Source organism: Tamandua tetradactyla, chromosome 19 (genome assembly GCF_023851605.1).
Source record: "Tamandua tetradactyla isolate mTamTet1 chromosome 19, mTamTet1.pri, whole genome shotgun sequence".
Classification (NCBI taxonomy): domain Eukaryota; kingdom Metazoa; phylum Chordata; class Mammalia; order Pilosa; family Myrmecophagidae; genus Tamandua; species Tamandua tetradactyla.
In genome coordinates this window covers 17147363-17162016 of record NC_135345.1, presented here as the reverse complement: position 1 = coordinate 17162016, position 14654 = coordinate 17147363, and the positions used below count along the sequence as shown (strand labels likewise).

The following is a 14654-nucleotide window of genomic DNA, read 5'->3' as shown; positions in this document are numbered from 1 at the left end:
AAGAGACCCTGCTCCCTCTCTGCTGGGAACAGGTAGCACAGCAGGTGTGGACCAGGCGCCATAAAGTGTACACACTTTAGCCAGACAGTCTTCCTCACGTGTCTACATATGCTGGGGTGGGGTGGAGGACAGGATTGTGGAAGGAATGTGCTGGTAAGATCACTATCCGCTACAGGATGAGTTTTAGCTCCAGGCACTCAGCCCACATTCTCATCTGGTCCTAGCAGACAGGGTAACAGATCTAGTCCTGAGCAGAGGGTTTATGAGTGGGTCACAGGGAAAGGCAGGAAGCTGTGTGAGGACCGTCCCCTATTACGGAACCTCTTCAAGCACAGGTGGCTGAGAGAGAAGTGCAGGGATGCCACAGATTCTGGAAAAGTTCTTTATTTTCTGGCCATGCTTCCTTCTTCTTCTTGCTGCCAAGAACATGGACGTTCTTGAGCATGGAGGCTGAAAAAAACAAAACAAAACATGCGTCCACTCCCCTCCAGAACTGATTTAGGAAATGGCGTGAGCAGGAGAAGGCGCTTAGTACAGGATATCTTCTGCTGTGACTGTTGCCTCTTCTATTTTAGTCTTAATCTCAGGGAGGGGAATTTCACTGATCACCACCACAAGCAAGTTGGCCGCATGGGCTGAGGCGCTGGCCACGCAGATCCAAAACGACACTTCATAATGTTCTTCCACCACCACGAACTGAAAGAGCTTCTCCTGAAAGTTGGCGATTCGCTCGGTCAGGCGATGCAATTTCACCGCAGCCATGAAGCTGGTGATGGCTAATGCCACCACCCCACCTGAAACCCAAACGCGTCACTTTACTCACAGCTCAGTTTTGCAGATGTCACTAAGTGTATATGAAGTGGCATTTCTGTGGTACCTATAACAAACTCGCTCTATTATACAGGCAATGCAAATTTTAACTTGCTTTTTTTTTTTTTTTTAATACAGCAAAGAAAAGTTTAATGCATCGCAAAAGTACATGCTTGAAGGGGGTGAGCAGGGCACTCCCCAGGGGAGGAAAAACCTTCACTTGATTTTTTTTTTTTTTTTTTTTTTGCATGGGCAGACACCAGGAATTGAACCGGGTCTCCAGCATGGCAGGTAAGAATTCTGCCACTGAGCCACCATCACACCATCCCTTAAGCTCCTCTTAAAAGCTGCAGATGACCTCAAACAGTGTGAAAAGGGAGAGGGAGGGTTGTGGGTGAGTAAGAAAATAAGCTATGTATCAGATCGACTTCGAATATCCATCCCTATAATTTTTCCCCTTATCCAGTACCATTCTTTCTAGGGAGCCACATTTGGAGAAACTCAAATATGTTATCTAAATCTCATATGCTTGCTCGGTAGACCTGAGGACTATGTGGGAAGATGGGATTTCAGCCTAGGGTGAAGCTCTTGCTTTCCTCTTTCCATACTTAAGGATAAGAAGAGAAGATAAGGGCAGGAAGGCCATCCAAGAAGGAAAAGAAAGTAGAGAAAGGTAGATCAGAAGGATTCCAATCTCTACCTACTAACCCTAACGTGCTTGAACTGACATCTCCCCCCCCCTCTTTTGCTTCCATCTTCATTAGTTACAAAAGTATTTAGATGTATTGTGTGTGAATACATCTCAATAAATTGCATTTTTCCCTTTTTTTATACCACCCTTCCCATATACCACCCTATTATTAACACCTTGCATTGGGGTGATACATTTGTTACAACTGATGAAGGCATATTTTTATAATTGAACTATCAATAAATTGCATTTAAAAAGTCCTTATTATGCCTTTTCCAGATTATTACATCTTATTGAAGAAAATTTGGACACCGGAGAATATCACGAAAAAGAAAACACAAATTTACTTTCATCCCAAAAACTGGGTATAAAGTTTTTGAACATTTTGGTATATTTCTTTACATTTCTCTGTTTAACAAAACAGGTATTATGGGGTTCTCTTTTTTTGGGGTGGTGGTAGACATGAGCCAGGAATTGAACCTGGGTCTCTCCCACATGGCAGGGGAGCATTCTACCACTGAACCACCCATGCACCCTATTATTTAACATCTTCCTGTGTTAAACTGGCTTTTTCCCTTCACTTGAACATTTCTCTATTTTTCTTACAGCACCACAATATACTGGTGCCTAATAGTTTATTCTGGGATATACTATAATTTATTTAAGTATGATCTTATTTCTGGATAGTTAGATTATTTTAACTTTTTCGATATTATAAAGTGAAGGAACTTTGTGCTCTTGTCCACTTATTCTTTAACACAAATACTTTATGTGGAATTGCTCTATCCAAGAGTATTCACATTTTTGTGCCTTTTGATGGCAAAGTCTTCTCAAATTGCCTCTTGTCCTATACTTTCATCAGTAGCAGATGAGAGTGCTATTTCTCTGTGGAAGGAAGTTGACAGATACAAGCATTTATTTAATAAAGAAGATTGAGCATTTTCAACATATCAGCCGCCTCGGATTCATGCTAAGGCAGACAAGACACTTGCAGTCCAAATGGGGCTGAACCGTGGGTGTAAGTAATCCTACAGGGTGGTCGTCAGTCTGCAAACATGGGCAAATACAAAATAATTGATATATTGAAGTTACATTACAGTACATGATAAAATAGCATTCCCTGTGGCCACCCTAGCTAAAGCAAAGGCAGTGATGAGTTATTGCCTCTATATGGTACTATCACCATTTGACCTGGAATTTTAGACATTCCTTGGGATTTTGTTATTTTTATTACAGATGATTTGTCAAATGCATATATACATGTGCAGACCTCTTTCGTCCTAATTTTTAGCTCAAAAAATAGGTCACAATGGTTGTAAATGATACCATGGGTTCATGAAAAGGAAAAGGGCTTAGCATTAATTATAGCTGGGATTAAATCCCATCTCTGCTGCTCATTGCTGTATGACCTTGAATGGACTTTTAACTTCTCTGAGCCTCAGGCTCTGCATCTGTAAATAGGGGTCCTATCATACCTCCTCCAAGAGTGGTTGTGAGGTTTAAAAGAAATAAGGCACGTAAATTCCCCCGGGTCCATGCCTGTCTTTTAGAAGATGCTCAGTAAGTGGCCCTTAGTATATGGGGGTGGTTCAGCAATGACAGGGGAGGTGTTTGGGGAGGTGACAGGAGAGAGAGGTCAACCAACGAGCCATCTCTGTTTTACTGTGCCCCAGGAGGGACGGAGGGGCTGCAAAGGCATTGGCCGCTAGATGGCGCTCATCCCCCCGCCGTCACAGCTGACGTGTTTTTGGACCTGATTTTTGGCAGATGGCCCTTTGCTCACAGGACTCCTTCCTCACTTCTGTTGTCTTATGGAAGGTCTTCTGAGCCTCAGTGGCAGCAGCTCCATCTCCTCACCTCCTGCCACAGTCCCTGCCCTTCCCTACTACAGCTTTCTGTCCTCTCTCTTTTAGCCTCACCTTGCAGTAGGTTCAACAGCTCCCCCCCTCCCCATATCTACCTGGAACTCGTGGGAAGCAGGGACTCTGAAGATGAGGTCACACTGGATTAGCATGGGCTTCTATATCCAATGACTGCTGTCCCCAAACGGAGAGGGAATTTGGCAACTCAGAGATATACACAGCAGGAAGACAGCCATGTGAAGACAGAGGCAGAAATTGGAGCGATGCAGCTACAAGCCAGGGAATGACCAGGGAAGCTGGCAGCCATTAGAGGCTGGAAGAGTCAAGTAAAGATTCCTGGAGGGAGCATGCCCGTGCTGACACCATGCTTTTGGACTTCTAGAACTCTGAGAGAATAAATATCTGTTGTTTTAAGCCACCTGTTTTGTGGTATGTTGTTAAACAGCCCTAGAAAACTAAGACAACTCCCTTCTCTGCTCTAAGCCCTCGGCCACTCATGTTCTCTCACCATTTGGTTCTTTATTGTGACAGATGCTGCAACTGTAAGTAGAGGGGAAATCCATGGCCATCAAGAAGGTCACAGATTCAGGTAACTGAAGCTCAATAAGTGGTGGGCGTTTTAAGCCCTTCACACTGCTATCTGACTACCAGGAAGCCCAGGTAGTTGGTGGGGGCATGGTTTCCTCTCCCTCGAGGCCATCCTTACCTGCAAGGACATTCCACAGGCAGATACCCCCGGGGCCATTGATTGCCTGGTACGGGACCTGGATCATGTTGAGAATGGCGAATCCCATGCTGACCAGAGCCAGGGCCAAGGCCAGGAAGAGGAGCAGCAGAATTATCACGTGAAGGCCTGTGTTCAGCTCCGTCACCAGGTGTGGGAAGACTGGGGAGAGAAGAGACAGTCCACGTTTCAATCTCAGCCCATGCTATGCTTGTCACCACGAAGGCTCTAATAGAGGGCCATGTGGTGGGGGAAGGCTGCAAGTCCTGGGCTTTCAGAAAGCAGGAGACTGCATAAGCTGAATACATGACCTCCACGGTCACCACTTGCAGGTTGACCAGCAAGCCTCTCTTCCGTAGGGTGGATGCAAAATCAAAGGGTGCCCCTGCTGGCTAGCTTCAGTTGCATTGACCTTGCAGCTCTGGGATCTTGTCTGAGTTTATGAACATAAACCCCAAAGAAAGGTGGTTTGAGGGATCTCAGAGCCTTGACCTGGGTTGGTCTGAGAGCTGCCTTCACTAAATCAGCAGGGCAGGAGGGATCTGTGAAGAGTGTAGCAGGGTGCAGCAAAGTGAGGCTGGCATTTAAAAATCTGAGTTCGAATCCCAGCTTTGGTCTTTTGCCACAACTATAAAATGGGGCTCTTCTAAACCTTACCTCTCCCTATTCACCCTCAAGATTGCTGTGGGTAGCAAATGAAGTATGTAGGATTAATAAGGCCCACTTACTGGGTACTAATACAAAGCTAGCTGCTCCTTATGCATCATCTTGGAGGTCTCATAATTACTTAGTGAAGTAGATAATGTCCCCTGTGTGTCGGACACTTAATTCTCACATTGGCAAATACTGTATTAAAATATTAATTTGTATTTTTTCCCCATATTAATGTGGCAGGATAATTTAGGGAAATATTCATTTGCATTCGTTTTCTCTGTATTTGCCACCACATCCTAACTGTGAAGGTGAAATGATCTAACATAGAGTGCCTCAAATACTGCCTGGGAAAGAGTCAGTTCCCAGAAATGGCAGCTGTGGTTATTGCTGTCATTATTTTTACCCTGTGACTTGGAAAAGTGATGTGACTTCTCAGAGCCTCAGTTTCCTCATCAGTCCACTGGGGATAGTAACAACTGGGTAAGAATTGAGGCTAATTAACATTTACCAAGTACAGACACTGGCAGAGCCCTTTCATCCATCACCTTCAATCTCACAATAAGGATAAGAGGTTGAATCGATTAACCCACTTTACCCACAGCCTTCAAGACATTAAATCCCTTGTCTTCGGTCAAGGTGACCCTGAACTCTATATAAGATTATAATTCTATGTACTATAGAGAGAATAGAGAGCTTGGAGACTCTGTTTTCAGTAGTTAAAAATGAAAATTTTCAAATTATGAAAACTACAGAATTCCTGAGCACACCCAGTCCTCCGAAACCACTCTAAAGTTGTTTGCTCAACTTCTGGCCAAATCTGGGTCCAGGGCGGGCCACGGTGGCTCAGCAGGCAGAGTTCTCACCTGCCATGCCAGAGGACCCAGGTTCAATTCCTGGTGCCTGCCCATGCAAAAAAAAAAAAAAATCTGGGTCCATATTTGAGCTCCCAACTCCCTGCAACTTCACTTGCTAGCACTAACCAGTCCCTCATTTGTTGTCCCCTCCAGCCTGAACTCCCAGCTTCCTTGGCTCTACTCCCACTCTGACCCTTGCTCCTTTGGCTCCTTTTTGCTGATTTTCCTGCCTTGTTCACCAGAGGCTGGAGCCCCCCCCCCCCAACCTGACTACAAGGCTGTGCTCCTTTCGTTCACTCTAAGGTATCCTTCTCCCCACACAAGTTTCCAGACACTCCCCATTTACACCCTTACTTCTGATCTAACTTTCCAGTTCTGTATCTCAATGTATCTTTATTTCCACATGGTTGTTCCATTGACATTAGAAACTTCACCCTGGAAAATGATCTTCTTTCAAAGGGATTTTTCTTTGGAAGGTTTATTTCTTCTTTCTGCTTCACTTCTATCACAATGTCTATTAGTTAGTTTATTTTTTCTTCCTAATCCCCCAGATGTTTCTATTCCAAACACGCTACCCTGTTGACTAGTTGGTTTCGTTATTCCCTTCGTTGCCCATTCAATCCTTAGGATCCAAGACTAACAGAGTAATCCTCACCAAACTCTTAAAATAGATGGTGTCACGTGGTTGGCAAAGATCAGGAGGTCATCAATACCCAGCATTAATGACTGTGTGGGGACAGAGGCATCCCAGACCTTGTAGAAATATTAATTTACATTACCTTGTTAGAGAGTTGTTTGGCAACATCTAGCAAAGCAGTTTCACTGCTAGCAGTTTAATTTTCAGGAGCCAGATAGGCCTGGTTGGAACCTGGCTCCTATATTCAATGGCTCTGTGACATTGAGCAAATCACTTAACCTCTCTGAGCCTCCGAGTTCTGGTAACTGGTAGGGTTGCGAGGATTAGTGACAATATGTTACATGTTTGACGTCTTGCATATGAATAGTCAGTAACAATGAGTTTAAACTTACTTTATTGTTATTCATTTAACAAATGTTTTTGAGCATCTTCTATGTGTCTGATACTGTTCTAGGGACTTCGGATATGTCAGTGACAACACCCTTGCCCTTGGGGCCTTATATTCTAAAGGGGTGGAGACAGATAACTATTGTAAACATTACAGATAAATAAATTCTCTAGTATACAAGAAGGTGATTATCATGGTAACCTGTTGTGCTATCTAATTATCATGAGCTATTTATAGTATATTCCCTAAGGACAGTCTTGTTAATTAGTCTTAAGAATATTGATGCTATGGAATCTCTCATACCCTTCAACGGCTTTGTTAATTTCCATTACCTACAACTCTAAAAAATGGTGCCATTTTCCCCCTTTAAAATGTGTTTTTGTGTGGTTTTGAAACAATCTCAAGCTTCAGAAAAATTGCAAGAATGGCACAACAGTCTTAAGCCATCTGAAGAACCATCTGAAGAGAAGCAGCAACCTATTCCCCTTTATCACTGAGCACATTGGGGCTTATCTCCTCTAAAAGGTTGCTCCCTGATGTATCCTCAATACAACCATCAGAATCATTACTTTGGCTCTGCTGCCTTTAATGCTCACACCCCATTCAGATTTCACCAATTGTCTCCAGGGAGTTCTTGACAGCAGCCAGTTCCAGTGCAGTATCAGGTGCTGGGGTGGAGCCAAAAGCTTTCTGGCTCCATCCTCCCTCATAGAAACTTTCAACCACTAGCAAAAACTGGCAGAAACATCCTTCTCAAAGCTCCCAAAAACTAAAAACATAAAAAAACAGTTAAAGGTTTTCAAAGCCTTTTGCAAGGCTTTGATCAGGAAAAAGGATACTTAAAAGCATTAGGATTTTGTGCTGCCCTGGCTGACCCTTCCCCCCTCCTCTCACAGGCTTGGCTGCTCCAGTTCCCAGTTTAGGTCCTTGGTTTGGCTGTAGGACATACAGCGCAGTGTCTGGGATCATGAGCAAGATGTTTCCTAGGGAAGATGAGACATTTGTATCCATGTAAATGGGGGAATTCTTAAGGCCACACATGCATGCCCAAGACAAGATGCACAGACAGCAAGGCTCAGAGAGGCCACTACACTTTGGCCTGGAACTATTCTCCAAATTATTTGCATGGATAACCCCTGATCCAGAGCACTGGGCACAGATCATTCTGCAAAGTCTCGGAAAGGTGTTTTCTTTTTTCCCTTCTTCATTTTTGTTAGTTCTTGGTATTCAAGGAAAACTCTGTCATAACACTAGCTAGATGCAAACTTAAGTAATAGGCACTTCAGAACCTAAATTCTAGTGATACCTTGCAATATCATCAAAATGTCCAGGTTTTAACAAATGACTAAAAAACATATAAAGAACCGTGAAATGATAGCCCAGGCAAAGGAAAAGTTTAAAACATTAGAAACCACTGATGAAGAAGATCAGAACTGGGATATACCAACAAAATGTTTTTTAAAAATGCTCCTAAGTATGCTCAAGGAGCTAAAGGAAAACATGGACAAGGAATTAGAGGAAATGAGAAAAGAAATAGATGAACACAAAGAAAATATCAATAGAGAGAAATTATGAAAAGGAACCAAACAACTGGAGAACATAGTAATAGAAATGAGAAATTCCCTTGAGGGGTTCAACAGCAGATTGGAGCGGTAGAAAAAACAATCAGTGAACTTGAAGATAAGACAATTGAAATCATCCAGTCTGAGAAGTAGAAGGAAGAAAAAAATGAAGAAAAGTGAATAGAGCCTGTGGGATGTAATCAAGTGTATCAATATATACATCGCGGGAGTCACAGAAGAAGAAAAAGAGAAAGGGACAAAGAGAGTCTTCAAAGAAATAATAGCTGAAAACTTCCCAAATTTAACAAAAAACATGAATAGGCCCATTTAAGACACTCAAACTGTAAACAAGGATATATGCAAATAGACGTGCAGTACAGCATATTATAATCAAACTGTCAAATGCAAAGCTAAAGAAAGAATTCTGAAAGCCACAAGAGAGAAGCAACGTGCCACATACAAGGGAGCCTCGATAGGATCACATGTGGATTTATCATTGGAAACCATAGAGGCAAGAAGGCAATGAGACGACACATAAGTGCTAAAAGCAAAAAATTGCTCATCAAGAATTCTATATCCAGTAAAACCATCTTTCAAAAATGAGAGAGAAGTTCGATCGGTAGCGGGAGCGGAGAGCGGACCCCAGAGAGCCCTGAGCAGCCCCACCGCCGCCGCCGGCCTAGTTACCATCACACCCCGGGAGGAGCCGCAGCTGCCGCAGCCGGCCCTAGTCACCATCACCGCAATCATGAGCAGCGAGGCCGAGACCCAGCAGCCGCCTGCCGCCCCCCCTGCCGCCCCCGCCCTCAGCGCTGCCGACACCAAGCCCGGCACCACGGGCAGCGGCGCAGGGAGCGGCGTCCCGGGCGGCCTCACATCGGCGGCGCCTGCCGGCGGGGACAAGAAGGTCATCGCAACGAAGGTTTTGGGAACAGTAAAATGGTTCAATGTAAGAAACGGATATGGTTTCATCAACAGGAATGACACCAAGGAAGATGTGTTTGTACACCAGACTGCCATAAAGAAGAATAACCCCAGGAAGTACCTTCGCAGTGTAGGAGATGGAGAAACTGTGGAGTTTGATGTTGTTGAAGGAGAAAAGGGGGCGGAGGCAGCAAACGTCACAGGCCCTGGTGGAGTTCCAGTGCAAGGCAGTAAATACGCAGCAGACCGTAACCATTATAGACGTTATCCACGTCGTAGGGGTCCTCCACGCAATTACCAGCAAAATTACCAGAATAGTGAGAGTGGGGAAAAGAACGAGGGATCAGAGAGTGCTCCCGAAGGCCAGGCCCAACAACGCCGGCCCTACCGCAGGCGACGATTCCCACCTTACTACATGCGGAGACCCTATGGGCGTCGACCACAGTATTCCAACCCTCCTGTGCAAGGAGAAGTGATGGAGGGTGCTGACAACCAGGGTGCAGGAGAACAAGGTAGACCAGTGAGGCAGAATATGTATCGGGGTTATAGACCACGATTCCGCAGGGGCCCTCCTCGCCAAAGACAGCCTAGAGAGGATGGCAATGAAGATGATAAGGAAAATCAAGGAGATGAGACCCAAGGTCAGCAGCCACCTCAACGTCGGTACCCCCGTAACTTCAATTACCGACGCAGACGCCCAGAAAACCCTAAACCACAAGATGGCAAAGAGACAAAAGCAGCCGATCCACCAGCTGAGAATTCGTCCGCTCCCGAGGCTGAGCAGGGCGGGGCTGAGTAAATGCCGGCTTACCATCTCTACCATCATCCGGTTTAGTCATCCAGCAAGAAGAAGTGAATATGAAATTCCAGCAATAAGAAATGAACAAAAGATTGGAGCTGAAGACCTTAAGTGCTTGCTTTTTGCCCGTTGACCAGATAACTAGAACTATCTGCATATCTATGCAGCATGGGGTTTTTATTATTTTTACCTAAAGCGTCTCTTTTTGGTAATGACAAACGTGTTTTTTAAAAAGCCTGGTTTTTCTCAATGCACCTTTAAAGGTTTTTAAATTGTTTCATATCTGGTCAAGTTGAGATTTTTAAGAACCTCATTTTTAATTTGTAATAAAAGTTTACAACTTGATTTTTTCAAAAAAGTCAACAAATTGCAAGCACCTGTTAATAAAGGTCTTAAATAAAAAAAAAAAAAAAATGAGAGAGAGATTAAGACATGCCCAGATAAACGAAAGCTGGGGGAGCTCGTCACCAGTAGACCCACTCTATGAGACATGCTAAAGAGAGCTCTTCAGGTTGAAAGGGAAGGACAGTAGGATATAGACTGAAGAGATGAAGATCTCCGGTGAGGGAAAGGACATGGGTAAATATATGTACCAGTACCACTGTATATTTGGTCTTAACTCCACTCTTTCACTTCCTATGGGATCTAAAAGGCTAATGCAAAAAATAATGATACAGCAGTAGTTTTGGACTCATGATGTATAAACATATAGTTTATGACAAGAGCTATACAAAGGTGGGGGACAGAGGGATATAGGAGCATAGTTTGTGTATACAATTGAAGTTAACTTGTTATCGAAGCAAATGAAATTGTTATAGATCTAGGGTGTTAAATTTAAACCCCGTGGTAACTACAAAGAAAACATTAGAAAATATGTAAGCTTGCAGAGACTGAAATTAGAGTTTCCAATTTCAGGTTGCCAAGGCAAGAATGAAGAGTTAATGCATAATGGGTACAGGGTTGCTGTTTGGGCAAATAGGAAAGTTTTTGTAATGGGAGGTAGTGAGGGTTCTGCAGCAGTTTGAATGTGATTAATTCCTCTGAATGGTACATATGTTGGGAGTGGTTAGGATGGGAGAGTTTATGTTGAATATATATTCCCACAATAAAAAATAAAAAGGAAGAGTCATTAAAGAGACAATGACAATTAAATGCAATCCATGATCCTGGGTGGGATCTAAGGAGAGGCGAAAAGGCTCAAAAAGACATTATTGGCATATATAAACTCTAAGCCTCAGATCAATATTAAGTTTCTTAAACTGGTTAACTGCACTTAAGGTACTTATATAAGTGAATCTCCTAGGTCTTAGGAAATGTACATGACAGTATTAAATGTTCAGGAGCATGATGTATATAACATCTCAAATGTTCAGAAAATGGACTGATAGACTAACAGACAGATATATGGACAGAGGGGAGGATTCATAGATGGCTACATAGAATGACATGGCAAATGTGGCAAAATGTTAAGATTGGTGGATATGTTAAACTGTGGGTGTAGGAGTTTGTTGTAGTTCTCTGTATGGGGTTTGTATTATTATTATTAATATTATATTTGTAATATTATTATTATGCTGTATGGCAGGGTCACATTTCATTATTTTTCCATGTGAGTATCCTGTTATTGCAGCACCATTTGTTGAATTTTTGTTAGTTTGTTTTTTGTTTTGTTTTGTTTTCTTTTTGGGGGAAGTGCCTGGGCCAGAAATAGAACCTGGGTCTCCTGCATGACAGGTGAGGATTCTACCTCTAAACTACCCTTGACCCCCTCCATTATTTTTGTGACTGTCCTTTCAAATTGTACGGTTGAAAGTATTTCAAAATAGAAAGTGAAAAAAAAAAGGATTGAATAAGGGATCATGGTGATGATAACATAACATTGTAAAGGTAATTAACACAACTGACTTGTACGCTTTAAAATGGCTCAAATGGCAAACTTAATGTTATATGCATATTACCACAATATGTTTTTTAAAAGAGAGAGAGAAAAAATCAGGTGCTGCATATAGTTTGCATGTTCCCTTTGAAACATTTCCTTTATTTTTATTTCCATGTTTATTTGTGTCTTTTTAACTTTAAATGTTATATTTTTAATTGAACTACTTTTCCAGATGTGTAGGGTCCAATTTAATTGCAAGGTCAATATAAATATACCTAGAGATTACAGACCCAGGCACTCAATGTCACTGACATAATTATGAACTGCGCTAGTGTCTTTTCTTGAAATTAATAAACATATATTTTCTTCATATTTATAAGTGATATGAATTTGTATTATGATTTTTGTCAACGGTTCCAGCTTTCTATCTTTCCACATCTAGTAAGCTATTTACTGACCACACTTCTAAAAACTACTACAAATCTGATACATAGAGATCGAAATAATAAATTCCTTATCAGTTTGATTTGCCATTGTGTTGATTAAATATGATTTTGTAGGTCACTTGGCAGCAGCAACATGTAATTGTTTGACTCTAAAGGCTCACAGAATATTGCCTTCTTCGTTTTGGTGTTTTTCCTTTGCCAGACCACCCTTCCTAAACCTTTCCTGGATTCCTGCCTCACCGGGGTTTCTACTGTTTGCACCTCGAGCGGCTCTGAAGCTGCAGTGGATGCCAGCTAACGTTTGTGCCCACTCATGGTCGTGGAGAGCAGTCACACGCCTTGCTTGCCCCGGGTCTCCCAGCCAGTACACATGGAATTGGACTTTGAACCTGGCTGGTCAGACTCCAGAGCCCAGGCGCAGAGCCCTTTTGCTCCCTCTCTGACTTTGACGTTTTTACCTAAATAGAACTAGAACCAGTTACCGCGCTCCCTGGAGGCTCACTCGACAGGCAGTCTACACCTGGCATGTTGGTGATAAAGAACCCATGTGGCCTGGGTCTAAAGTCTAGCTCTGCTGTTTCCTGGCTGGGTGACCTTAGGCAAGTTACCTAACCTCTCCCTGCCTCAATGTATTCCTCTGCAAAATGGGACCATTAATAGCCCTTCCTTATAGGTTTGTTGTAAGGCTTAGATGAGACAGGCCCTGTGAAGTACAATGTCTGGCTCATGTAAGCAAGCACTCAGTATTTTAACGGCCATTATTGATGGAGGTAAACTACAAAAATAGGCAAATACCTATTTTTAGTGCTCTATAACTATGGAAAGAGGTCTCTTCTTGAGGCTAAACAAGAACCCTTGACTCACTGTGGACATTATGCCCAAGACGGAGGCAACAGTCACTCAACTCCACATTTACACATCAGCGCACTTACAGAGTTTTAAAAAAGTAACCGTTCTAAAGCACTTACTTCACATGCTTAAATATACTCACTGGTGAATTGGGACTGGCGGCCCCCGAGCCCGCACTGCCGCACCTTCCGCCCTCGGAAGAGCCCGTAGTAAATGTCCCCGATGAATTTGACCAGCTCAGGCTCGGTGGCATTGACCAGGTCGACTCCAGTCTGACAAAGGATTTTCCCACTCAGCCAGCGGGGCACTGCCAGGGCGATGATAAGCAGGATGAAGGAGGAGAAGCTGAGGAGAGAGGCCAGCCCGTACCACGTCTTCTTGAACCATCCCGGCATTCTAGAAGGCGCAGCTCATCCCCGAAGTCTCCGAGCAGCAGCTGGCGGGGTCCCGGGCATCTTCCACACGCTCAGCAATCCTTTGCTCCAAGATACGCTTTCCCAAGCACGCCGGTTCACGTCTGCCGCCTCTTCCTCTCTCAATCCTTGCCTTCACAGCCCGTGTTTACTACTGCCACATCCGGAAGCTTGACAGAGGCGATCTTCACCTGACTCCAGCGGACTTGGTTACTGGGGGAAGTAACACTATCTCTCCCGCTAGACTAATGTTTCAGCACAGGGCTTAATTGTTCCTGGTTTCAAGTATTTAAGTAACCCTGGTGTGGACCTCAGGATGATTAGGAAGTCATCAATAGGCAGAACCAAACAGATCGGAGAATAAAGAGGTGCCTGCAGCAGAAGGAAAGCCCAAATGGAATGATGAGCATTTGAACATCGCCAAGGATGTGCAGTATCAAATGTCCATCTCTTTGATGTGTGCCCTGGCGTTTCTTCCCCTTAATGTCAGAATCCCCAGAATTGTTAATATCATGAAATGACCCCTGATCTCAAGACTTTTAATTGAAATGTGTAAACAGGGCTTTATGGCTGCTGGATTTATCATTGTGTCGGTTTGCAGAGGGTAAAATGACAACGTGAATCCATTTGTGGCTGTGGGAGCTGCCTGAACTCCAACTCGTATATCCCTCCCTACTCCATGCCTTTCAGGTCATCTGAAACGGGACAGAAAAGTGTTTTTCTTAACGTGGCAATGAAAAAATAATCGCCTTGCTAGGGTGTTTATCTCTTCTAATAGTGAAGGTCTGTCTTTTACTTTTGATCTGTAGGCAACAGGAATGAAATGTTCCCTAGTTTCTATCTCGTACTGCGGCTTATATTTTGACTTTATTGCTTAATGTCAACTTAATGTCACGTTAGATTGTCAGCAGTCACCCTGTCAATAACTTTAGGGTGCAAAATAAAGCACTGGAAAATTTCCTTTTTGGCCACAGAATTCTCATTTATGACTCACTTCCTAAGTGTAGATAGCAGGACGGGACCTGAGGTATGCAGCCTTCTATGAGCAGATGGTCTACCCTTGGCTGTTTGCAAAGTTCACTTGCCAAAGACTCACTTACTGGCAGATGCCCAGCCCCAGCCCTCAGAGACTCTGATCCTAGAAGGCTGGAGGTGAGTTTAG

At 43.5% G+C, this 14654-nt stretch overlaps 1 protein-coding gene and 1 pseudogene across 1 annotated transcript; one reads left to right on the top strand and one right to left on the bottom strand.

The window, feature by feature from the left end:
- Positions 1-398: 398 nt before the first annotated feature.
- Positions 399-13792, bottom strand: CLRN2 (clarin 2). The gene is made up of 3 exons (XM_077137120.1): positions 13222-13792; positions 4070-4249; positions 399-794 (listed from the first exon to the last, which is right to left on the bottom strand). Exons 1-3 carry the CDS (start codon positions 13472-13474, stop codon positions 529-531), a joined length of 699 nt encoding a protein of 232 aa, XP_076993235.1. The 5' UTR covers positions 13475-13792; the 3' UTR covers positions 399-528.
- Positions 8798-10312, top strand: LOC143663068 (Y-box-binding protein 1 pseudogene; annotated as a pseudogene).
- Positions 13793-14654: the final 862 nt, after the last annotated feature.